Source organism: Lithobates pipiens, unplaced genomic scaffold, assembly GCF_037356315.1.
Source record: "Lithobates pipiens isolate NorthernLeopardFrog02 unplaced genomic scaffold, aLitPip1_a1.2 Scaffold_8, whole genome shotgun sequence".
NCBI lineage: Eukaryota > Metazoa > Chordata > Amphibia > Anura > Ranidae > Lithobates > Lithobates pipiens.
In genome coordinates, this window is record NW_027507903.1 from 692,107,067 (window position 1) to 692,133,307 (window position 26,241).

At 54.0% G+C, this 26,241-nt stretch overlaps 1 protein-coding gene across 1 annotated transcript; it reads left to right on the top strand.

Moving 5' to 3' along the window:
- Positions 1-21,917: 21,917 nt before the first annotated feature.
- LOC143962433 (gamma-aminobutyric acid receptor-associated protein) lies at positions 21,918-22,283 on the top strand (the record flags this gene model as incomplete). Its single annotated transcript, XM_077471708.1, is given in 2 exon segments — positions 21,918-22,107; positions 22,205-22,283. Coding segments are annotated over 2 exon segments (169 nt in total), but the record flags the coding sequence as incomplete, so codon positions are not given.
- Positions 22,284-26,241: the final 3,958 nt, after the last annotated feature.

Below are 26,241 nucleotides of genomic sequence, written 5' to 3' on the forward strand. Positions count from 1 at the left end.
TCTCTTGCCACCCTGATACAACTACAAGCTGGGCAGATCCTGTCCAGGGATCCTCAGATGTTTATTGCCCTAGTGACTCATTGGGACCGTTTTTTCCTTGATGTATGCCTTCCCCTCGCTGCAGAGTCTTCTGTGCCTCTTGTGCAGGATAATGATGGAGGGTATTCCAATGATTCCGATTGGCCAAGAAGAAGAAAATAATATGCACGTATCGCATATATATCTCCTGGCAGGAGAGTCATGCGTTCTTCTGGATAGACCAGACTTCATGTTGCAGGGTCTGATTTTCCATCCTGCTTTTACAATCGCTGGCTTTGACAGCTTGGTGGTTGAAGCCCAAGTATTGAGGGGAAGGGAGTCTTCTGACTCTGTACCCTTCTTATAGCTAGGAAATCTGCCTCCAGGAAGGTATACCATTGTACATGGAGGCTTGTTTCTCTTTGGGTGAAGTTCATAAGTTTCATCCAAGACAGTATGTTGTGGGACACATTTTAGCTTTTCTCCAGTCTAGTTTGGAGATGTCTCCTGGCTTTGTTCCATCAAGGATCAGATTCCAGTTGTGGCCAGGCTTTTAGAGACCTATTGCATTTCACTTCTTGCTTAAAGCCATTATGCAGGGTATAACATAGGCTTTCCGCCTTGATTCCATTGGGCCTTAACTTGGTCTAGTCAACTTTGCAGTCTTCTACATTGACCCATTTCCAGAGGTTCCTGTGTTGCTGGTTACATGCAAGGTTGACTTCTTGGTTGACCAGGCCTCAGCTCACGAGTTGGCTGCGTTTCCTGCATGGAGCCGTTTCTGGTTCTTTACCAGGGCAAGGTGATGTTGAGGCCTCAGGTGGTTTCTTTGTTCCACCTGAATCAGGAAGTTTTTTTGTTTTTTGCCCAATTCGAAACATCCTAAGTTGCTTCACGCTATGGAGGAGGCTTTCTCTACCTTTTCATCATAGAGGAACCCTTGAAATAGTTTTGCGGTCTCGGGGAACCCTCTGCTAAAAATTAGAAATCTACAACTCATGATATAATAGTGTGATGGTCAGTGGGAAGAATGGTCCTCATACTTGTGGTCAGTGGGAAGAATGGTCCTCACACTTGTGGTGATTGGGAAGAATGGTCCTTACACTTGTGGTGATTGGGAAGAATGGTCCTTACACTTGTGGTCATTGGGAAGAATGGTCCTCACACTTGTGGTGAGTGGGAAGAATGGTCCTTACACTTGTGGTGATTGGGAAGAATGGTCCTTACACTTGTGGTCATTGGGAAGAATGGTCCTCACACTTGTGGTGATTGGGAAGAATGGTCCTCACACTTGTGGTGATTGGGAAGAATGGTCCTCACACTTGTGGTGATTGGGAAGAATGGTCCTTACACTTGTGGTCATTGGGAAGAATGGTCCTCACACTTGTGGTCATTGGGAAGAATGGTCCTCACACTTGTGGTGAGTGGGAAGAATGGTCCTTACACTTGTGGTCAGTGGGAAGAATGGTCCTCACACTTGTGGTCAGTGGGAAGAATGGTCCTCACACTTGTGGTCAGTGGGAAGAATGGTCCTTACACTTGTGGTCATTGGGAAAGAATGGTCCTTACACTTGTGGTCATTGGGAAGAATGGTCCTTACACTTGTGGTCATTGGGGAGAATGGTCCTTACACTTGTGGTCAGTGGGAAGAATGGTCCTCACACTTGTGGTCAGTGGGAAGAATGGTCCTCACACTTGTGGTCAGTGGGAAGAATGGTCCTCACACTTGTGGTCAGTGGGAAGAATGGTCCTCACACTTGTGGTCATTGGGAAGAATGGTCCTCACACTTGTGGTCATTGGGAAGAATGGTCCTTACACTTGTGGTCATTGGGAAGAATGGTCCTTACACTTGTTGTCATTGGGAAGAATGGTCCTTACACTTGTGGTCATTGGGAGGAATGGTCCTTACACTTGTGGTCAGTGGGAAGAATGGTCCTTACACTTGTGGTCATTGGGGAGAATGGTCCTTACACTTGTGGTCAGTGGGAAGAATGGTCCTCACACTTGTGGTCAGTGGGAAGAATGGTCCTCACACTTGTGGTCAGTGGGAAGAATGGTCCTTACACTTGTGGTCAGTGGGAAGAATGGTCCTCACACTTGTGGTCAGTGGGAAGAATGGTCCTCACACTTGTGGTCATTGGGAAGAATGGTCCTCACACTTGTGGTCATTGGGAAGAATGGTCCTCACACTTGTGGTCATTGGGAAGAATGGTCCTCACACTTGTGGTCATTGGGAAGAATGGTCCTCACACTTGTGGTCATTGGGAAGAATGGTCCTCACACTTGTGGTCAGTGGGAAGAATGGTCCTCACACTTGTGGTCAGTGGGAAGAATGGTCCTTACACTTGTGGTCAGTGGGAAGAAAGGTCCTCACACTTGTGGTCATTGGGAAGAATGGTCCTCACACTTGTGGTCATTGGGAAGAATGGTCCTCACACTTGTGGTCATTGGGAAGAATGGTCCTCACACTTGTGGTCATTGGGAAGAATGGTCCTCACACTTGTGGTCATTGGGAAGAATGGTCCTCACACTTGTGGTCAGTGGGAAGAATGGTCCTCACACTTGTGGTCAGTGGGAGGAATGGTCCTCACACTTGTGGTCAGTGGGAGGAATGGTCCTCACACTTGTGGTCATTGGGAAGAATGGTCCTCACACTTGTGGTCATTGGGAAGAATGGTCCTCACACTTGTGGTCATTGGGAAGAATGGTCCTCACACTTGTGGTCATTGGGAAGAATGGTCCTCACACTTGTGGTCATTGGGAAGAATGGTCCTCACACTTGTGGTCATTGGGAAGAATGGTCCTCACACTTGTGGTCATTGGGAAGAATGGTCCTCAAACTTGTGGTCAGTGGGAGGAATGGTCCTCACACTTGTGGTCATTGGGAAGAATGGTCCTCACACTTGTGGTCATTGGGAAGAATGGTCCTCACACTTGTGGTCATTGGGAAGAATGGTCCTCACACTTGTGGTCATTGGGAAGAATGGTCCTTTACACTTGTGGTCATTGGGAAGAATGGTCCTTTACACTTGTGGTCATTGGGAAGAATGGTCCTTTACACTTGTGGTCATTGGGAAGAATGGTCCTTACACTTGTGGTCAGTGGGAAGAATGGTCCTTACACTTGTGGTCAGTGGGAAGAATGGTCCTTACACTTGTGGTCAGTGGGAAGAATGGTCCTTACACTTGTGGTCAGTGGGAAGAATGGTCCTCACACTTGTGGTCATTGGGAAGAATGGTCCTCACACTTGTGGTCATTGGGAAGAATGGTCCTCACACTTGTGGTCATTGGGAAGAATGGTCCTCACACTTGTGGTCATTGGGAAGAATGGTCCTCACACTTGTGGTCAGTGGGAAGAATGGTCCTCACACTTGTGGTCAGTGGGAAGAATGGTCCTCACACTTGTGGTCAGTGGGAAGAATGGTCCTCACACTTGTGGTCAGTGGGAAGAATGGTCCTCACACTTGTGGTCAGTGGGAAGAATGGTCCTCACACTTGTGGTCAGTATGGTCCTTACACTTGTGGTCAGTGGGAAGAATGGTCCTCACACTTGTGGTCAGTGGGAAGACTGGTCCTTACACTTGTGGTCATTGGGAAGAATGGTCCTTACACTTGTGGTCATTGGGAAGAATGGTCCTTACACTTGTGGTCATCGGGAAGAATGGTCCTCACACTTGTGGTCATCGGGAAGAATGGTCCTCACACTTGTGGTCATCGGGAAGAATGGTCCTCACACTTGTGGTCATCGGGAAGAATGGTCCTCACACTTGTGGTCATCGGGAAGAATGGTCCTTACACTTGTGGTCATTGGGAAGAATGGTCCTCACACTTGTGGTCAGTGGGAAGAATTACCTCCTTACAGAGAGCTAAAAAGATGAATGGTGTCGGTGGGAACTTATCTGAGAGGCAGAAATTGCCCAATGCTGAAGGAACCCCTACAACCTCTGGAGGAACCCTGGTTGAGAATCACTGCTATGGAGGCTGTTTGGCTTTATCTGAAGGGTACAGCTTTATTTCCACTGTCTGTTTTACCTGAGGGTCCTTGTAAGGGTCAGGCTGCTTCTCTATCCATTATTTCTAGGTGACTTTTTTCCGTTTTCAGGCCTGTGCTATGAAGGCTCCTCATTTCCTGGTCGAGTCCCCTTCCAGCAGGAGTGTCGATGCTTCCTGGGTAATCAAGTTTGTAAGGTCACTGCCTGGTCTTCTCTTCGCAAGTTGACCAGGTAAAGGTTCACACCTCTGTGGATGCCAGTTTGGGTGAAAGGTCTTGCAGGCAGCTTTTGAGGGGGTCCCTCCTCTTCTGTTTTTTGGGTTTTGGGCATGTTGGGTCTTCTTGCTGTGTCTTCGGCCCCTCATGTTCAGTGTTTTAGGGAATCCTATACAGTCGCTCTCTGTGTCCTGAGATGTTCCATAAAGAAATTTAAGATTTTGAATTTCCCTTTTAAAATTATTTTGGAGTATATCACAGGCTATTGCTTGCTTCAAAACAATCAAAACAAGCAAGGCTGGGAGGGGTTATGCCTGGGCAGGAATTCCTGCTTTTTCTGACTAGTGTCCATCCACCTGAAGGTGGCAACATAACCCAATATATAGTCATGGATATCGATAACCCCCAGGGAAAGGATTTTTACGGCTCATTTTTCATTGAGTAGAGCTTTGTACCCCTTCTTATGTCACCTTGACACAGAAGCATGGCAGTGCCACCCCTCCCCCCTTTCACATGGCACCATTGTGGTGGAGGCACTAGTGTCCATCCACCTGCCGGTGGCAACATAACCCAATATATAGTCATGGATATCGATAACCCTCAGGGAAAGGATTTTTACAGCTCAACTTAAGTCTGAATTTTCATTGAAGAGAGCTTTTGTACCCCTTCTTATGCTACCTTGACACAGAAGCATGGCAGTGCCAACCCCCCCCCCCCCTTCACACGGCACCATTGTGGTGGAGGCTGCATTTAGAGCGCTAACCCTTGCTGGCAGGTGCTTGATTCCATGTGGGCTTGTTTTCCCAAACTTTCAGAAAATGGTTGGAACTTTAAGCTACACTTTGCATGGGCTGAGGGAGGTTTCCCTTCTCATCTCCTCCATTGGGCCTCCTGTCAGTACACATGACGTGGAGGATGCTTTTTTTCCCCGTGTTGGAATGTGCTAACCACAGCTAAATCGGATCTGGTCTTTAAGCGACAGCATCTCTTACCTACTCTGGATGCTATTTTCAAGGATTGTGCCGGGGTCGAGCACCCGTCTTCCCTAGTGGAAGGTGTAAAGGTGGGTCCTTGCTCTGTTAGGTGCTCGATTTCCCTCTTCCTATCTTGCCTAGGCCGTGGTCTGGATGTACTTGGGAGTCCCATTCACCGGTGAGATAACCAAGACTCATACACAAGATGTATGTGAATAATGATTACATTTAATGTTTTGAATACAACAGGTTATATGCTGAGACAATTGGGGTGGCACCCTGTGGAGTAGCCAATCAGGGATCCCCTCGTAGTTATACACCAAACTTTTCCTAGTAACAGGTTTATTGACAGAACAAGCGGAATAAGCAGAAATCGTCTTCATGGCAAAGCACGTCATTAACCTTCACGAGATAAGGGTGAGACTATGAGACTACAATATTCATCAACATTGTGCTAGTAGCTTGTGATCCAGACGTTCTAGGTCACAGACAAAGTTAAGGGAATATAAGATAACTGCATATCTTGGCTTTCTCTGTACAAACTCTCGCGGCCAAGGGCATTCTAAGAAAACAGCATATTTTCCAAATAGCGAGCATCTATGTCTTAGCAGTTAGAATTCTAGCTTGGTCATACAAAGGTTAAAATGGAAGACAGTATAACAAAATGGAGACTTGTTAATCCTTATAGAAGGAATCTAAGCAGTGGTCTGGGAAGGCTCATTCCATACTGGCACTTGAGAGAGGTCCTTTTATCGTTCCTGCCCCATTCTTGTCCAACCCACCGGGGGATAAAAGCTGCAGTTTTGCTCCTTTGGTTTCTTCAATTCTCTTTTTTCTTCGACCTCCAATCGTCCTGTGTCACTGCTGATTAGCAAATCTCCATCTGAGCCCCCGTCGAGTCTTTTGCCACAAGATGCCATTATCTCAGTTTATGTGTCAGAATGGTTTCAGGTTTTTTTTTTTCTTCTCCTACTTGATTCAGTCAGAAAACGCCACAGTGGTAGCCCACATCAACCATTGGGGAGAAGCCAGAAATCTCCCCGAAGGTAGAAAGATAAAGTGGATCCTGTCCTAGGCAGAACTTCATTTCCCAGCCTTGTCTGCTGTTTATATGCCAGAGCTGGGCCCAAGGCTGGTCCCTCAGCCAGTAGTGTCTGGACCCAAGGTGGTGGTCGTCCTTCTGCCTGGAGGTGTTTTAGGACAGGTGCCATCAGCGGGTGATGCCAGATGTGGACCTTCTGGTCTACAGGTTCAACAGCAAACTGCACAGGTTTGTCTCCAGGTACAGGGATCCTCCAGCAAAAGCCATATGAGCTCAAGGTTCCAGTTTTGAGGACTATCAAGGTACGTACATCCACCTCACTATAGGAGATTCTGTATGATGAACAATATTCTTACATCTGCACCAGCGTTGGGTTCTTGGCACCATCAAAGGTCAAGTTTCTGCGCTCTCTGTCTTGTTTTAGACCACTGGCCTCGCTCCTTGGTTAGGACAGCTCGTACTGGGAATCTCCCATGTAGCCCCCCATTGTTTCTATGTGACTCTACGTTTGGTTCTCTCTCTGCTCTTCAGAAACTTCTCTGAACCCATCAGAGTCGTCCCTCTGCCTATCCTCACCCGCACATTGCTAGTCATGTCGGTGAGGTGACCTTAGCCTGCAAGGAACCTTTCCTGGATAAGGTGGTGTTGAGGCCTAGAATTTTATGCTGAAGGTAGTTTCTACCCTTTTCACCAGGTATCCTCAGCCCAGGATTTTGGAGAGGTATGTGAGGCAGGACGGGAAAAATTTGAATAGACGTGAAGAGTGGAAATTTGGGGATGGGTATTGCTCTTTAGATCGACGTTAAGTGTCTTGATTTCATTTTTTCCATGTCTAGTGTTCCTGTTTAACAATTTTCTGGAATTACTGCTGATTTGCAGATGAGCTAGATCTAATCCCCACCCACAGGGATACCGGGTTCAGATACAAAGCAGTTGGGGTGGCAGGCCAAAGTTTTGCCCAACCCCCATTACTGACAGCAGTTGTTTTTTTTTTCTTTTTGTTTTTTCTTTTCCACACGGCACAGTGGTGTAGTGGGCGGCACAGTGGTGTAGTGGGTGGCACAGTGGTGTAGTGGGTGGCACAGTGGTGTAGTGGTTAGCACTCTCGTCTAGCAGTAAAAAAGGGTCGCTGGTTCAAATCCCAACCACAACACTACCTGCATGCAGTTTGCATGTTCTCCCTGTGCCTGCGTGGGTTTCCTCCGGGTACTCCGGTTTTCTCCCACACTCCAAAGACATGCAGGTAGGTAAATTGGCTTCTGTCCAAAATTGGCTTAGGTATATCAGGGATATGCAATTAGCGGACCTCCAGCTGTTGCAAAACTACAAGTCCCATCATGCCTCTGCCTCTTGGTGTCATGCTTGTGGCTGTCAGGGTCTTGCTATGCCTCATGGGACTTGTAGTTCTGCAACAGCTGGAGGTCCGCTAATTGCATATCCCTGTGGTATATGAATGGGGACCTTGGATTGTGGCTCCTTGAGGGTAGGGACCAATGTGAGTGCAATGTACAGGGATAGGGACAATTGTAGAGACTCACTCAGGTTGAACTGGATGGACTGGTGTCTTTATTCAACCTTACTATGTAACATGGTGGCTCTATAAGCCATGATTGGCATCTTATATGGTCAGTTTCAATGTGAGTATTGGTTAGCGGAGGCCCTCTTTAAGGGTGGCTATAGGTGAACAGCTTTAATGTCAAAATCATGTGGTTCTGCCACTCTTATTGGATCCCTGGACTGGCCTGACTGCTGAATGACACATTGGCACAAAGTTTCCTCTTCTTACATTGGAGTTTGCTGGGGACCCTCCCTGATCTAAACGTGATCGTAACTGGTTGGCGGATACTCACTGGATGACCCTTCCCAGTTGGCAGATACTTGCTGGGACTCTTCCCGGTTGGCAGATACTCACTGGGCGACCCTTCCAGTTGGCGGATACCTGCTGGGCAACCCTTCCCGGTTGGTGGACACACGCTGGATGACCCTTCCCGGTTGGTGGACACACGCTGGACGACCCTTCCCAGTTGGGGGATATTCGATGGGTGACCCTTCCCGGTTGATGGATACTCGCTGAGCGACCCTTCCTGGTTGGCGGATACTCGTTGGGCGACCCTTCCCGGTTGGCAGATTTTTGCTTGGGCGTCCCTTCCCGGTTTGCGGATTCTCTCTTGGGCATCCCTTCCCAGTTGGCGGATTCTCTCTTGGGCATCCCTTCCCAGTTGGTGGATACTCGCTTGGGCATACCTTCCCTGTTGGCGGATACTCGCTGGTCGTTCCTTCCCGGTTGGCGGGTACTCGCTGGGAGTCCCTTCCCTGTTTGTTGGCAGATACTTTCTTGGGTTACCCTTCCCGGTTGGCGGATACTCGCTGGTCGACCCTTCCCGGTTGATGGCTACTCGCTGGGCGACCCTTCCCGGTTGATGGCTACTCGCTGGGCGACCCTTCCTGGTTGGCGGATACTCGCTGGTCGACCCTTCCCGGTAGGCGGATACTCGCTGGGCGACCCTTCCCGGTAGGCGGATACTCGCTGGGCGACCCTTCCCGGTAGGCGGATACTCGCTGGGCGGCCCTTCCCGGTTGGCGGATACTCGCTGGGCGGCCCTTCCCGGTTGGCGGTTACTCGCTGGGCGGCCCTTCCCGGTTGGCGGTTACTCGCTGGACGGCCCTTCCCGGTTGGCGGATACTCGCTGGGCGGCCCTTCCCGGTTGGCGGATACTCGCTGGTCGTTCCTTCCCGGTTGGCGGATACTCGCTGGGAGTCCCTTCCCTGTTTGTTGGCAGATACTTTCTTGGGTGACCCTTCCCGGTTGGCGGATACTCGCTGGTCGACCCTTCCCGGTTGATGGATACTCGCTGGGCGACCCTTCCCGGTTGGCAGATACTCGCTGGGCGACCCTTACCGGTTGATGGATACTCTCTGGGCAACCCTTCCTGGTTGGCGGATACTCGCTGGTCGACCCTTCCCGGTAGGCGGATACTCGCTGGGCGACCCTTCCCGGTAGGCGGATACTCGCTGGGCGACCCTTCCCGGTAGGCGGATACTCGCTGGGCGGCCCTTCCCGGTTGGCGGATACTCACTGGGCGGCCCTTCCCGGTTGGCGGTTACTCGCTGGGCGGCCCTTCCCGGTTGGCGGTTACTCGCTGGACGGCCCTTCCCGGTTGGCGGATACTCGCTGGGCGGCCCTTCCCGGTTGGCGGATACTCGCTGGGCGGCCCTTCCCGGTTGGCGGATACTCGCTGGGCGGCCCTTCCCGGTTGGCGGATACTCGCTGGGCGGCCCTTCCCGGTTGGCGGATACTCGCTGGGCGACCCTTCCCGGTTGGCGGATACTTGCTGAGTGACTCTTCCCGGTTGGCGGATACTGGGCTTCCCTTCCCGGTTGGTGGCTACTTGCTGGGTGACCCTTCCCTGTTGACGGATACTTGCTTGGGTGGCCCTTCACGGTTACTTTCTTGGGTGTCTCCCACCCTTTTCAGCATTTTGGTGTAATGCGTCTTCGTACAACCCTGTTTCCCCGAATAAAACAGACATTGTCCTCACATCCTTGGCTCCACAGGCAGACTTGTGTGTCCATACGCGTTCCGTTTATTTATAGTACTTTGCATAGTTATAACAACAAAGCTTGGTAGCTTCATAATCGGCCAATCAAGCACAGGCAAACAGGAGGAGTTATACAAATCTCAACCAATGAACAATGACTAGGGGAGTGTCTGTGCCGGTGCAGTGTGTATGATTTCCTGCCCCTTGTATCTCTAAGCCATGCTCTTCAGCAAGATAAAGAAAGCCACATGGCCGGCCTTGAAATCATGGATGCCGTCCCCGACCCAAACACACGCACAGACTCCCGTTGGCCTGAATCCTTATTCTGCTTTGTTCGGAGAGCACCACATACCCGGGTTATTCTGCCACTCCTGTGGATGGGAGATTATCTGCAGGAACACACCATAGCCCCCCATGTGCTGATGAGACATACAGAGAGACACGAGTGTACATCCCCCCCCCCCCAATAACTGATAACCTCTTCGGAGTGAGCACATCCCCCCCCCCCCCAGACGATTGTCTGTGCATTGCACAGGGGCCCTTCGCTGGCAGACATAGTCTCACTCTGCAAACTCTTCTCTGCAACCTCCGGAAGCTTTTCACTACCAAAACGGGGCTCAGCCGGCGTCAGTCGGCCCCCGGCCCGCTCTTTAGATCAGGCTGCAGCAGAGAGGGAGACACTGTGACAACACATATTGAATACAACTTAATACAATTTCCACAACACGGCCATCTAGGGCTTTATCTGAAGTCGCTGATTGGATTGCTTTATTCAAGTGATTGAAGGGAGATGTGTAGCTAGCTATTGCTGACCTTCTCCAAATGGCAGCTAGCTTGTTGGTCCAGTGGCTTTAGTACTTGGGACTCCCTGACCCAGAATAAGCATGTAAGCCGTGAAATCAACACTTGTTGCACACACAAGGTCCATGTCGTTAATGCCCAAAGTAGCCATTGGGTTAGTATGAGAGCCAAGCAAATAACATTTTCAGAAGTAGAGGTAATCCGTATCCAGCCCTTCACGTGTTTTTTTTTTTACTTATTACAGGTTTCCTTTAGGAGTCACCATTTTTGGCCCTTCAGAAGTTGTAATCGAGATTCTTCAGCCTTCCACGTGAGGGAAGTTGAGCTGACTTATCTAGGTGGACATGTCCATCGGAAGGCCATCATGTCTTGATATTGTATTGGCCTGTGTGTGTAGAATGGGTTTCTCTGGGTTGTCACCTTTTATACTTTCCTGTCTTAGATAAGGTTTGCTGAGTGGAAGTAGCAAGTGGTGCCACGTCACAGAGACCCCATTCCACAGACACTACCACAGTTTAAGTCCTTGACTTTAAAGCTTTGAGCTTTACTGACCATTGGCCCTAATTATGGTTTAGAATCTTATACTCTGAAGTGGTTTTGGTGTGAAGATGGCTGCCTGGACCACTATCATGTGTCATGTACCTGGTAGGAGACTGACTTGATGAGGACTGGGTCTCTTCTCCGGCCCTACCTTGCCTGCTACAGGTGGTACAAGTGTCTGGAAATGTTGCTATTGGCAATTAGAACCTTCAGACTCAGTGCTGAGGAACCAGCAAGATGTTTAGATTGCAATGCCAAGAACATAACACTCATCTAAGACTTGATTGGCAGAGTAGATGGACAGCAGGAGCTACTAGTGAAGGTTAAAGTAGAGCAATAAGGTGTGAATGGATCAGAATTATATATTACTGAACAGTGAGGTCACAGAACAGAGTGGTCAATGAGTGGGGACAGTACTGGTTCCAATTCGGAGGTTTAGTCAGATGAGCCAAAGTCGGCAACTGAAGGGCAGGATCCAGGAGATGGGATAGGTGATTGTCCTCAACATGGGTTCCAGGGGAAGGGATAGGAGATCGTCCACAAGGCAGGATCCGGGAGAAGGGATAGATGATTGTCCACATGGCGGGATCCGGGAGATAGGATGGGTGATCATCCAAAAGACGGGTTTCCGGGGGAAGGGATAGGAGATCGTCCACAAGGTGGGATCCGGGAGAAGGGATAGATGATTGTCCACATGGCGGGATCCGGGAGATAGGATGGGTGATCATCCAAAAGACGGGTTTCCGGGGGAAGGGATAGGACATCGTCTACAAGGCAGGAGATGGGCTAGATGATTGTCCACAAGGCTGGATCTGTGAGATAGGATAAATGATCGTCCACAAGACGGGTTCCAGGGGAAGGGATAGAAGATTGTGCACAAGGCGGGATCTGGGAGAAGGGATAGATGATTGCCACAAGGCAGGATCTGGGAGGATGTACACAATGTGGGAGATGGGATGGGAGATCGTCCACAAGGTGGGAGATGGTATGGGAGATGTTCCACAAGGCGGGATACGGAAGATGGGATGGCAGTTCGTCCACGTGGTGGAATTCGGGAGATGGGATGGGAGATCATTCACAAGGAGGGATCCGGGAGAAAGGATGGATGATTGTCCACAAGGCAGTATCCAGAAGACGGGAGATCGTCCACAAGACCCAATCTGGGAGATGGTTGGGAGATCATCCACAAGGCGGGATCCGGGAGAAGAAATGGGAGATCTCCACAAGGCGGGATCCTGGAGAAGGGGGAATCATCCACGTGACGGGATTCTGGGGGTGAGATGGGAGATCTCCACAAGGTGGGAGATGGGATGCAAGATGGTTCACAAGACGGGTTCCAGGAGAAGGGATAGAAGATTGTCCACAAGGCGATATCCAGGAGATGGGATGGGAGATTGTCCACAAGATGGGAGATCGTCCACAAGGTGGGATCCGGGAGAAGGGATGGGAGATTGTCCACAAGGCAGGATCTGGGAGATGGAATGGGAGATTTTCACAAGGCAGGATCCGGGAGAAGAGATGGGAGATCGTCCACATGGTGGAAATCGGGAGATGGGATAGTAGATTGTCCACAAGGCGGGATCCAGGAGAAGGGATGGGAGATCGTCCACACAGCAGAATTCGGGAAGATGGGATGGGAGATCTCTACAAGGTGGGAACCCGGGAGAAGGGATAGGTGATTGTCCAGAAATTTGGATCGGGAAGAAGGGATGGGAGATTGTTCGCAAGCTGGTATCCAGGAGAAGATATCGGATGGGAGATCTACACAAGGTGGGATCTGGGAGAAGGGATAGGTGATTGTTCACAAGGTAGGATTCGGGAGAAGGGATGGGAGATCATCTGCAAGGCGGTATCCAGGAGAAGGGATGGTAGATCGTTCCCAAGGCGGCATCCAGGAAAAGGGATGGGGCATCATCCACAAGGTGGTATCTGGGAGAGCAGATAATTCACAAGGCAGGTCAGGAAATGCAGGCAGAGCTGACAGCAAAGGTCCAGAGTCAGGCCAAGACAAAAGTGGAACTTTACCCATTACAAATTGTTAACAAATGTTCTTTATCAAGGAACATGAATACTTCTGCTACCAATATTGGTGTGTGCTATACATTGCCTCCAGCATTGCTCCTGTTTATTCTTTCTGAAGGCCAGAGCCCAGGAGCAATAAATCTTTAGCCTGTCGGCAGATCAGCCTCTAGTGCCTCTGATTTTTGGCACAGTGCCAAAAAAATAGAGAGCAACTGGGCAGGTCACGAGTGGGGTGAGACATTCCTGGATATTCCAGGATTGTGTAAAGTATAGGTGCTTATTTTTAATGTTGTAGAGAGCTATACCTGCAGAAGGGGTCGGCCTGAATTACTGAGCAGGACTTCATTTTATGACTAAAGTTCCACTTTAACCTCCTTGGTACCGGTACTGATGGTACATGCCCAGCCTCCTGGTATGCCAAGGACTTCTTTGTCCTGAGGAATCTAAAGTCACTTCTGCTCTCTGTAGGACTGACAAGTCTGATGTGATCTCTGTGTATCTCCCCATTGGTCAAACTATCTCCCCCCCCCCAACAGCAGGAGACGGGATTCCATAATCCCGTTCTATCTTCTCCAGATGGTATGGTCCACCATAGAAATTCTCGACAAGCCTTCCACCGAGTATTCCGTCTGGAGTAATTTTGACCTCCGAGTAGCAGATTTATAGGATGTCTTCGCCTGGAGAACTCAGAAACCCTTCAAGCCAAATGTGGAGTTCCCCTTTCTCCGGATGGCATGGTCCACCATATGAAATTCCTACACACCTTCCGCCCAGTATTTAGTCTGCAGTAATTCTGACCTCCAAGGAGCAGATCTACGGGACGTATTATCACCTCAAACACAAAGCACTGCCAAATGTGGAGTTCCCCTTTCTCCAGATGGTATGGTCCACCATAGAAAATCTCTACAAGCCTTCCACCGAGTATTCCGTCTGCAGTAATTCTGACTTTCTAGGGGCAGATCTACAGAGCGTGTCCTTGCCTTGAACAGAAAGTCCTGCCAAATGTGGAGTTCCCCTTTCTCCAGATGGTATGGTCCACCATAGAAAATGTCTACAAGCCTTCCACCAAGTATTCCGTCTGCAGTAATTCTGACTTTCTAGGGGCAGATCTACAGAGCGTGTCCTTGCCTTGAACAGAAAGTCCTGCCAAATGTGGAGTTCCCCCTTTTCCAGATGGTATGGTCCACCATAGAAATTCTCTACAAGCCTTCCACCGAGTATTCCGTCTGGAGTAATTTTGACCTCCTAGTAGCAGATTTATAGGATGTCTTCGCCTGGAGAACTCAGAAACCCTTCAAGCCAAATGTGGAGTTCCCCTTCTGCCCAGTCATCTCTACTTTTAGTTGCACTTCCTCTAAGCACTTCAGTTCTTGGTCAATAGTCATGTATTTGTTTTCTGCTCTTTTCAAATCCTTTCTTCTACCTCAATGTTCTGACCCATCCTGAGGTCATTGGGGTGTTATATCTGCCGTCGGTCTTCAGCGGTTTTGTGGCTGGGGCCTGACATCTTCCTCAGCTCTGAGAAGGAAATCCAGAAATCATAGATAGTTGAAGCCTCCTTCCATACACATCAGGGGGTCTCCTTCACCCTTCTTCTGCACTGTGATGGATCCTTTTTGTTCCACCCTAAATTGCAGCACCCGGCCACGTACAGCGCCTTTCCAAAAATATATGGATGAGGAGCATTGCAGCACCACAGAACGGGATATATGGTAAACACGGAAGGGGAAAAACAAAAATGAGAGAAATCAAAGGGCACCTGTCTTAAGAGAAACATGGGGGGCTGTCATGTAAAAACAGGGGGGGGGGGGACTGCCACTGTTTTAAGTGTAGCAATCAAAAAAAAAACTGGATGACAAGTATTGCACTCACATGTACATGGATAAAACATAGTGTATCAATATGTCCAGTGGGGACATCAGCGGATGGCGGCTTCTTCAGAACATGGGGACGTGACCTCAGACCGAAACATGGGGACGTGACCTCAGACTGGAACATGGGGACGTGACCTCAGACTGGAACATGGGGACGTGACCTCAGACAAGGACACAGGGACGTGACCTCAGACCGGAACATGGGGACGTGACCTCAGACCGGTACATGGGGACGTGACCTCAGACTGGAACATGGGGACGTGACCTCAGACTGGAACATGGGGACGTGACCTCAGACAAGGACACAGGGACGTGACCTCAGACCGGAACATGGGGACGTGACCTCAGACAAGAACAGGAGGACGTGACCTCAGACAAGGTCACAGGGACGTGACCTCAGACAAGGTCACAGGGACGTGACCTCAGACCGGAACACAGGGACATCATCTCAGACAAGCACACAGGGACGTGACCTCAGACCGGAACATGGGGACGTGACTTCAGACTGGAACACAGTGACGTGACCTCAGACCGGAAAACTGGGACGTGACCTCAGACCGGAACACGGGGACGTGACCTCAGACCGGAACACGGGGACGTGACCTCAGACCGGAACACGAGAACGTGACCTCAGACCGGAACACGGGGACGTGACTTCAGACTGGAACACGGGGACGTGATTTCAGACTGGAACACGGGGACGTGATTTCAGACTGGAGCACGGGGACGTGACCTCAAACCAGAACACGGGGAAGTAGGGTGTGGTGTAGTTCTCCTATCTTCCTCTATTGAGCGGTGGTATCGTTTCTCTCTCCTCCTGTAGGGGGTGGTGTAGTTCTATCTTTCTCTAGAAGGGGGTGGTATAGTTTCTCCTCCTGTAGGGGGTGGAGTGGTTCTCCTGTCTTCCTCTATGGGTGGTGTGGTTCCTCTCTCCTCTTGTAGGAGGTGGTGTAGTTCCTCTCTCTCCTCCTGTGAGAGGTGCAATTCCTCTCTCCTGTGGGAGGTGTAGTTCCTCTCTCCTGTGGGGGTGTAGTTCCTCTCCTCCTGTGGGGGGTGTAGTCCTCTCTCCTCCTGTGGGGGGTGTAGTTCCTCTCTCCTGTGGGAGGTGTAGTTCCTCTCTCCTGTGGAGGGTGTAGTTCATCTCTCCTGTGGGGGAGTGTAGTCCTCCCTCCTGTGGGGGGTGTAGTTCCTCTCTCCTCCTGTGGGGGTGTACTTCCTGTCTCCTCCTGTGGGGGGTGTAGTTCCTGTCTCCTCCTGTGGGGGGTGTAGTTCCTCTCTCTCCTCCTGTGAGGGGTGTAGTTCCTCTCTCCTCCTGTGGGGGGTATAGTTCCTCTCTCCTCCTGTGGGGGGTATAGTTCCTCTCTCTCCTCCTGTGGGGGGTGTAGTTCCTCTCTCTCCTCCCATGAGGGGTGTAGTTCCTCTCTCCTCCTGTGGGGGGTGTAGTTCCTCTCTCCTCCTGTGGGGGGTGTAGTTCCTCTCTCCTCCTGTGGGGGGTGTAGTTCCTCTCTCCTCCTGTGGGGGGTGTAGTTCCTCTCTCCTCCCGTGGGGGGTGTAGTTCCTCTCTCTCCTCCCATGAGGGGTGTAGTTCCTCTCTCCTCCTGTGGGGGGTGTAGTTCCTCTCTCCTCCTGTGGGGGGTGTAGTTCCTCTCTCTCCTCCCATGAGGGGTGTAGTTCCTCTCTCCTCCTGTGGGGGGTGTAGTTCCTCTCTCCTCCTGTGGGGGGTGCAGTTCCTCTCTCCTCCTGTGGGGGGTGTAGTTCCTCTCTCTCCTTCTGTGGGGGGTGTAGTTCCTGTCTCTCATAATGTGGGGGGTGTAGTTCCTCTCTCTCCTCCTGTGGGGGTGTAGTTCCTCTCTCCTCCTCCTGTGGGGGGTGTAGTTCCTCTCTCCCCCTGTGGGGGGTGTAGTTCCTCTCTCTCCTCCTGTGGGGGGTGTAGTTCCTCTCTCCTCCTGTGGGGAATGTAGTTCCTCTCTCCTCCCGTGGGGGGTGTAGTTGCTCTCTCTCCTCCCGTGGGGGGTGTAGTTCCTCTCTCACCTCCCGTGGGGGGTGTAGTTCCTCTCTCTCCTCCCATGAGGGGTGTAGTTCCTCTCTCCTCCTGTGGGGGGTGTAGTTCCTCTCTACTCCCGTGGGGGGTGTAGTTCCTCTCTCTCCTCCCATGAGGGGTGTAGTTCCTCTCTCCTCCTGTGGGGGGTGTAGTTCCTCTCTCCTCCTGTGGGGGGTGTAGTTCCTCTCTCTCCTCCCATGAGGGGTGTAGTTCCTCTCTCCTCCTGTGGGGGGTGTAGTTCCTCTCTCCTCCTGTGGGGGGTGTAGTTCCTCTCTCTCCTCCCATGAGGGGTGTAGTTCCTCTCTCTCCTCCTGTGGGGGGTGTAGTTCCTCTCTCCCCCTGTGGGGGGTGTAGTTCCTCTCTCTCCCCCTGTGGGGGGTGTAGTTCCTCTCTCTCCTGTGGGGGGTGTAGTTCCTCTCTCCCCCTGTGGGGGGTGTAGTTCCTCTCTCTCCTGTGGGGGGTGTAGTTCCTCTCTCCTCCTGTGGGGAATGTAGTTCCTCTCTCTCCTCCCGTGGGGGGTGTAGTTGCTCTCTCTCCTCCTGTGGGGGGTGTAGTTCCTCTCTCTCCTCCCATGAGGGGTGTAGTTCCTCTCTCCTCCCGTGGGGGGTGTAGTTCCTCTCTCTCCTCCCATGAGGGGTGTAGTTCCTCTCTCCTCCTGTGGGGGGTGTAGTTCCTCTCTACTCCTGTGGGGGGTGTAGTTCCTCTCTCTCCTCCCATGAGGGGTGTAGTTCCTCTCTCCTCCTGTGGGGGGTGTAGTTCCTCTCTCCTCTTGTGGGGGGTGTAGTTCCTCTCTCCTCCTGTGGGGGGTGTAGTTCCTTTCTCTCCTCCCGTGGGGGGTGTAGTTCCTCTCTCCTCCCGTGGGGGGTGTAGTTCCTCTCTCCTCCCGTGGGGGGTGTAGTTCCTCTCTCCTCCCGTGGGGGGTGTAGTTCCTCTCTCCTCCGGTGGGGGGTGTAGTTCCTCTCTCCTCCCGTGGGGGGTGTAGTTCCTCTCTCCTCCTATGAGGGGTGTAGTTCCTCTCTCCTCCTGTGGGGGGTGTAGTTCCTCTCTCCCCCTGTGGGGGGTGTAGTTCCTCTCTCTCCTCCTGTGGAGGGTGTAGTTCCTCTCTCCCCCTGTGGGGGGTGTAGTTCCTCTCTCTCCTCCTGTGGAGGGTGTAGTTCCTCTCTCCCCCTGTGGGGAATGTAGTTCCTCTCTCTCCTCCTGTGGGGGGTGTAGTTCCTCTCTCTCCTCCTGTGGGGGGTGTAGTTCCTCTCTCCTCCCGTGGGGGGTGTAGTTCCTCTCTCCTCCCGTGGGGGGTGTAGTTCCTCTCTCTCCTCCCGTGGGGGGTGTAGTTCCTCTCTCCTCCCGTGGGGGGTGTAGTTCCTCTCTCCTCCCGTGGGGGGTGTAGTTCCTCTCTCCTCCCGTGGGGGGTGTAGTTCCTCTCTCCTCCCGTGGGGGGTGTAGTTCCTCTCTCCTCCCGTGGGGGGTGTAGTTCCTCTCTCCTCCCGTGGGGGGTGTAGTTCCTCTCTCCTCCCGTGGGGGGTGTAGTTCCTCTCTCCTCCTATGAGGGGTGTAGTTCCGCTCTCCTCCTGTGGGGGGTGTAGTTCCTCTCTCCCCCTGTGGGGGGTGTAGTTCCTCTCTCTCCTCCTGTGGAGGGTGTAGTTCCTCTCTCCCCCTGTGGGGGGTGTAGTTCCTCTCTCTCCTCCTGTGGAGGGTGTAGTTCCTCTCTCCCCCTGTGGGGAATGTAGTTCCTCTCTCTCCTCCTGTGGGGGGTGTAGTTCCTCTCTCTCCTCCTGTGGGGGGTGTAGTTCCTCTCTCCTCCCGTGGGGGGTGTAGTTCCTCTCTCCTCCCGTGGGGGGTGTAGTTCCTCTCTCTCCTCCCGTGGGGGGTGTAGTTCCTCTCTCCTCCCGTGGGGGGTGTAGTTCCTCTCTCCTCCCGTGGGGGGTGTAGTTCCTCTCTCCTCCCGTGGGGGGTGTAGTTCCTCTCTCTCCTCCTGTGGAGGGTGTAGTTCCTCTCTCTCCTCCTGTGGAGGGTGTAGTTCCTCTCTCCCCCTGTGGGGGGTGTAGTTCCTCTCTCTCCTCCTGTGGGGGGTGTAGTTCCTCTCTCCTCCCGTGGGGGGTGTAGTTCCTTTCTCTCCTCCCGTGGGGGGTGTAGTTCCTCTCTCCTCCCGTGGGGGGTGTAATTCCTTTCTCTCCTCCCGTGGGGGGTGTAGTTCCTCTCTCTCCTCCCGTGGGGGGTGTAGTTCCTCTCTCCTCCCGTGGGGGTGTAGTTCCTCTCTCTCCTCCTGTGGGGGGTGTAGTTCCTCTCTCCTCCCGTGGGGGGTGTAGTTCCTCTCTCCTCCCGTGGGGGGTGTAGTTCCTCTCTCCTCCTGTGGGGGGTGTAGTTCCTCTCTCCCCCTGTGGGGGGTGTAGTTCCTCTCTCTCCTCCTGTGGGGGGTGTAGTTCCTCTCTCCTCCTGTGGGGAATGTAGTTCCTCTCTCCTCCCGTGGGGGGTGTAGTTGCTCTCTCTCCTCCCGTGGGGGGTGTAGTTCCTCTCTCACCTCCCGTGGGGGGTGTAGTTCCTCTCTCTCCTCCCATGAGGGGTGTAGTTCCTCTCTCCTCCTGTGGGGGGTGTAGTTCCTCTCTACTCCCGTGGGGGGTGTAGTTCCTCTCTCTCCTCCCATGAGGGGTGTAGTTCCTCTCTCCTCCTGTGGGGGGTGTAGTTCCTCTCTCCTCCTGTGGGGGGTGTAGTTCCTCTCTCTCCTCCCATGAGGGGTGTAGTTCCTCTCTCCTCCTGTGGGGGGTGTAGTTCCTCTCTCCTCCTGTGGGGGGTGTAGTTCCTCTCTCTCCTCCCATGAGGGGTGTAGTTCCTCTCTCTCCTCCTGTGGGGGGTGTAGTTCCTCTCTCCCCCTGTGGGGGGTGTAGTTCCTCTCTCTCCTCCTGTGGGGGTGTAGTTCCTCTCTCCTCCTCCTGTGGGGGGTGTAGTTCCTCTCTCCCCCTGTGGGGGGTGTAGTTCCTCTCTCTCCTGTGGGGGGTGTAGTTCCTCTCTCCTCCTGTGGGGAATGTAGTTCCTCTCTCTCCTCCCGTGGGGGGTGTAGTTGCTCTCTCTCCTCCTGTGGGGGGTGTAGTTCCTCTCTCTCCTCCCATGAGGGGTGTAGTTCCTCTCTCCTCCCGTGGGGGGTGTAGTTCCTCTCTCTCCTCCCATGAGGGGTGTAGTTCCTCTCTCCTCCTGTGGGGGGTGTAGTTCCTCTCTACTCCTGTGGGGGGTGTAGTTCCTCTCTCTCCTCCCATGAGGGGTGTAGTTCCTCTCTCCTCCTGTGGGGGGTGTAGTTCCTCTCTCCTCTTGTGGGGGGTGTAGTTCCTCTCTCCTCCTGTGGGGGGTGTAGTTCCTTTCTCTCCTCCCGTGGGGGGTGTAGTTCCTCTCTCCTCCCGTGGGGGGTGTAGTTCCTCTCTCCTCCCGTGGGGGGTGTAGTTCCTCTCTCCTCCCGTGGGGGGTGTAGTTCCTCTCTCCTCCGGTGGGGGGTGTAGTTCCTCTCTCCTCCCGTGGGGGGTGTAGTTCCTCTCTCCTCCTATGAGGGGTGTAGTTCCTCTCTCCTCCTGTGGGGGGTGTAGTTCCTCTCTCCCCCTGTGGGGGGTGTAGTTCCTCTCTCCTCCTGTGGGGAATGTAGTTCCTCTCTCTCCTCCCGTGGGGGGTGTAGTTGCTCTCTCTCCTCCTGTGGGGGGTGTAGTTCCTCTCTCTCCTCCCATGAGGGGTGTAGTTCCTCTCTCCTCCCGTGGGGGGTGTAGTTCCTCTCTCTCCTCCCATGAGGGGTGTAGTTCCTCTCTCCTCCCGTGGGGGGTGTAGTTCCTCTCTCTCCTCCCATGAGGGGTGTAGTTCCTCTCTCCTCCTGTGGGGGGTGTAGTTCCTCTCTACTCCTGTGGGGGGTGTAGTTCCTCTCTCTCCTCCCATGAGGGGTGTAGTTCCTCTCTCCTCCTGTGGGGGGTGTAGTTCCTCTCTCCTCTTGTGGGGGGTGTAGTTCCTCTCTCCTCCTGTGGGGGGTGTAGTTCCTCTCTCCTCCCGTGGGGGGTGTAGTTCCTCTCTTTCCTCCTGTGGAGGGTGTAGTTCCTCTCTCTCCTCCTGTGGAGGGTGTAGTTCCTCTCTCCTCCTGTGGGGGGTGTAGTTCCTCTCTCCTCCTGTGGTGGTGTAGTTCCTCTCTCCCCCTGTGGGGGGTGTAGTTCCTCTCTCTCCTCCTGTGGGGGGTGTAGTTCCTCTCTCCTCCCGTGGGGGGTGTAGTTCCTTTCTCTCCTCCCGTGGGGGGTGTAGTTCCTCTCTCTCCTCCCATGAGGGGTGTAGTTCCTCTCTCTCCTCCTGTGGGGGGTGTAGTTCCTCTCTCCCCCTGTGGGGGGTGTAGTTCCTCTCTCTCCTCCTGTGGGGGTGTAGTTCCTCTCTCTCCTCCTGTGGGGGGTGTAGTTCCTCTCTCCTCCCGTGGGGGGTGTAGTTCCTTTCTCTCCTCCCGTGGGGGGTGTAGTTCCTCTCTCCTCCCGTGGGGGGTGTAATTCCTTTCTCTCCTCCCGTGGGGGGTGTAGTTCCTCTCTCCTCCCGTGGGGGGTGTAGTTCCTCTCTCCTCCCGTGGGGGGTGTAGTTCCTCTCTCCTCCTGTGGGGGGTGTAGTTCCTCTCTCCCCTTGTGGGGGTGTAGTTCCTCTCTCCTCCTGTAGGGGGCGGGGTTCTCATGTCTTCCTCTAGGAGGGGGCGGGGTTGAGCTGTCATATCTCTTATGACAGATGGGCGTGGCGCTGTCACGAGTGTTGTGCTGGCAGATCAGTGACGTCAGTGGGCGGGGCAGAAATGTTGTCGCCTCTTCCGGGTTCCGCCATGTTTTCGGAGTTCAGTCCTATAGTCTGTAATGGAGGGGGCGGGGCGGTGGGTGACGTCGGCGGGCGGAAGTTCCGGGTCTGTACCGGAAGTGGTGGGCGGAGCTGAGGCTGTTTATCTTCCTCTCTGGCCGGCGGTGGAGATTCCAGACATGAAGTTCGTCTATAAAGAAGAACATCCGTTCGAGAAGCGGCGCTCCGAGGGCGAGAAGATCCGCAAGAAGTACCCGGACCGAGTGCCGGTGAGGGAGGGGCCCCGGGGAAGGGGAGGGGCGACACTTCTCTCGGTGTGTACGGTGATGATCATCTCTTCTCATCTCTTCTCTTCTCTCCTCTCAGGTGATTGTGGAGAAAGCGCCGAAGGCGAGGATCGGAGACCTGGATAAGAAGAAATACCTCGTCCCCTCCGACCTCACAGGTACCGCCCCCTCCCTACATAACCCCGCCCCCAACTACCCCTCCGACCTCACAGGTACCGCCCCCTCCCTACATAACCCCGCCCCCAACTACCCCTCCGACCTCACAGGTACCGCCCCTTCCCTACATAACTCCGCCCCCAACTACCCCTCCGACCTCACAGGTACCGCCCCTCCCATTACATGACCCCGCCTCCTCTTCACCCGCCCTCATCTACCCCTCCGACCTCACAGGTACCGCTCCCGCCCCTCCCTACATAACCCCGCCCCCAACTACCCCTCCGACCTCACAGGTACGCCCCGCCCCCCTGACCCGCCCCCTCCCTACATAACCCCGCCCCCAACTACCCCTCCGACCTCACAGGTACCGCCCCGCCCCCTGACCCACCACCTCCCTACATAACCCCCCGCCCCCAACTACCCCTCCGACCTCACAGGTACCGCCCCCTCCCTACATAACCCCGCCCCCGACTACCCCTCCGACCTCACAGGTACCGCCCCTCCCTACATAACCCCGCCCCCGACTACCCCTCCGACCTCACAGATACCGCCCGCCCCCCCTCCCTACATGACTCCGCCCCCAACTATCCTCCGACCTCACAGGTACCGCCCCGCCCCCTCCCTACATAACCCCGCCCCCAACTACCCCTCCGACCTCACAGGTACCGCCCCGCCCCCGACCCGCCCCTCCCTACATACCCCGCCCCCAACTATACCTCCAACCTCACATGTACCGCCCCGCCCCCAACTACCCCTCCGACCTCACAGGTACCGCCCCGCCCCCTGTCCCTACATGACCCCACCCCCAACTATCCCTCCGACCACAGGTACCGCCCCGCCCTCCCTACATAACCCCGCCCCCAACTACCCCTCCGACCTCACAGGTATCCCCCCGCCCCCTCCTACATAACCCCGCCCCCAACTACCCCTCCGACCTCACAGGTACCGCCCCGCCCCTGTCCCTACATGACCCCAACCCCCACTATCCTTCCGACCTCACAGTACCGCCCGCCCCCTGACCCACCACCTCCCTACAAACCCCGCCCCCAACTACCCCTCCGACCTCACAGGTACCCCCCGCCCCCAACTACCCCGACCTCACAGGTACCGCCCCGCCCCCTGTCCCTACATGACCCACCCCCACTATCCTCCGACCTCACAGGTACCGCCCGCCCCCTGACCCTACATGACCCCACCCTAACTACCCCTCCGACCTCACAGGTACCGCCCCGCCCCCTGACCGCCACCTCCCTACATAACCCCGCCCCCACTATCCCTCCGACCTCACAGGTACCGCCCCGCCCCCTGACCCATCCCCCTCCCCACATAACCCCGCCCCCCAACTATCCCTCCGACCTCACATATACCGCCCCCTCCCTACATTACTCCGCCCCCAACTACCCCTCCGACCTCACAGGTACCTCCCCGCCCCCTGCCCCCTCCCTACATAAATCCACCCAACTACCCCTCCGACCTCACATGTATCGCCCCGCCCCCTGTCCCTACATGACCCACCCCCAACTACCCCTCCGACCTCACAGGTACTGCCCACTACCCCTACACGGCCCCTGCCCCAACTATCCCTCCGACTTCACAGGTACCGCCCCACCCCCCCCCCAACTATCCCTCCGACCTCACGGGTACCACCCACTACCCCTACACGGCCCCTGCCCCAACTATCCCTCCGACTTCACAGGTACCGCCCCCTCCCTACATAACTCCGCCCCCAACTACCCCTCCGACCTCACAGGTACCGCCCCCCCCCCCCCCCAACTATCCCTCCGACCTCACGGGTACCACCCACTGCCCCTACATGGCCCCTCCCCTACATGACCCCGTCCCCTCTATTCACCCCGCCCCCAACTATCCCTCCGACTTCACAGGTACCGCCCCCTCCCTACATAACTCCGCCCCCAACTACCCCGCCGACCTCACAGGTACCGCCCCCTGTCCCTACATGGCCCCTCCCCCTACGTGCCCCCCCCCCAACTATCTCTCCGACCTCACAGGTACCGCCCGCCCCCTGACACGCCCCCTCCCTACATAACTCCGCCCCAACTACCCCTCCGAGCTCACAAGTACCGCCCCCTCCCTACATAACTCCGCCTCAACTACCCCTCTGACCTCACAGGCACCGCCCTCTGCCCCTACATGGCCCCTCCCCCTACATGACCCCACCCCCCTCTATTCTCCCCGCCCCCAACTATCCCTCTGACCTCACAGGTACTGCCCTGCCCTCTACATGACCCCGCCTCCCTCCCTACATGACACCGCCCTCAACTACCCCCTCCGACCTCACAGGCCCCACCCCTACATGACCCACCCCTCTATTCTCCCCGACCCTAACTACCCCTCTGACCTCACAGGTACCACTCCGCTTCCTACATGACCCCACCTCCTCTATTCACCCCGCCCCAACTGCACCCCTCCCAGGTACAGCTCAACCCCTCCACTACATAACTCTGTCCCCCCCCCCCCCCAACTACCCTCTCCGACCTCACAGGTACAGCCCCGCCCCCTCCATTCACCCTGCTCCTATTTCACCCGCCCCAGCTACCCCCTCCGACCTGATGGCTACAGCCCCTCCCCCTACATAACCCCGCCCTCTGTATTCACCCCCTGCTCTCCCCAACTACCCCCCTCTGACCTAACAAGTATAACCCTGCCCTTGGCCCCTCCCCTTCTATACCCCCCCCCCCTCTCTTATCATGTGACAACACTGAAGAAATGACACTTGTCTACAATGTAAAGTAGTGAGTGTACAGCTTGTATAACAGTGTAAATTTCCTGTCCCCTCAAAATAACTCAACACACAGCCATTAATGTCTAAACCGCTGGCAACAAAAGTCAGTACACCCCTAAGGGAAAATATCCAAATTGGGGCCCAAAGTGTCAAAATTTTGTGTGGCCGCCATTATTTTCCAGCACTGCCTTCACCCTCTTGGGCATGGAGGTCAGCAGAGCTTCACAGGTCGCCACTGGAGTCCTCTTCCCCTCCCCCATGATGACATCACGGAGCTGGTGGATGTTGGAGACCTTCCCCTCCTCCACTTTCCCTCTGAGGATCCCCCACAGATGATCAATAGGGTTTAGGTCTGGAGACATGCTTGGCCAGTCCATCCCCTTTACCCTCAGCTTCTTTAGCAAGGCAGTGGTGGTGTTGGAGGTGTGTTTGGGTGGTTATCATGTTGGAATACTGCCCTGCGGTCCAGTCTCTGAAGGGAGGGGGTCATGCTCTGCTTCGGTATGTCACAGTACATGTTGGCATTCATGGTCCCCTCAATGATCTGTAGCCCCCCAGTGCCGGCAGCACTCATGCAGCCCCAGACCATGACACCCCCACCACCATGCCTGACTGTAGACAAGACACACTTGTCTTTGTCCTCCTCACCTGGTTGCCCCCACACACGCCTGACACCATCTGACACCAAATACCTTTATCTTGGTCTCATCAGACCACAGGACATGGTTCCAGTAATCCATCTCCTTAGTCTGCTTGTCTTCAGAAAACTGTTTGTGGTCTTTCTTGTGCATCATCTTTAGAAGAGGCTTCCTTCTGGGATGACAGCCATGCAGACCAATTTGATGCAGTGTGCGGCGTATGGTCTGAGCACTGACAGGCTGACCCCCCACCCCTACAACCTCTGCAGCAATGCTGGCAGCACTCATACCTCTATTTCCCAAAGACAACCTCTGGATATGACGCTGATCACGTGACCTCAACTTCTCTGGTGGACCATGGCGAGGCCTGTTCTGAGGGGAACCTGTCCTGTTATACCGCTGTATGGTCTTGGCCACCGTGCTGCAGCTCAGTTTCAGGGTCTTGGCAATCTTCTTATAGCCTAGGCCATCTTTATGTAGAGCGACAATTCTTATCTTCAGATCCTCAGAGAGTTCTTTGCCATGAAAGTGCCCATGTTGTACTTCCAGTGACCAGTATGAGAGAGTGAGAGCGATAAC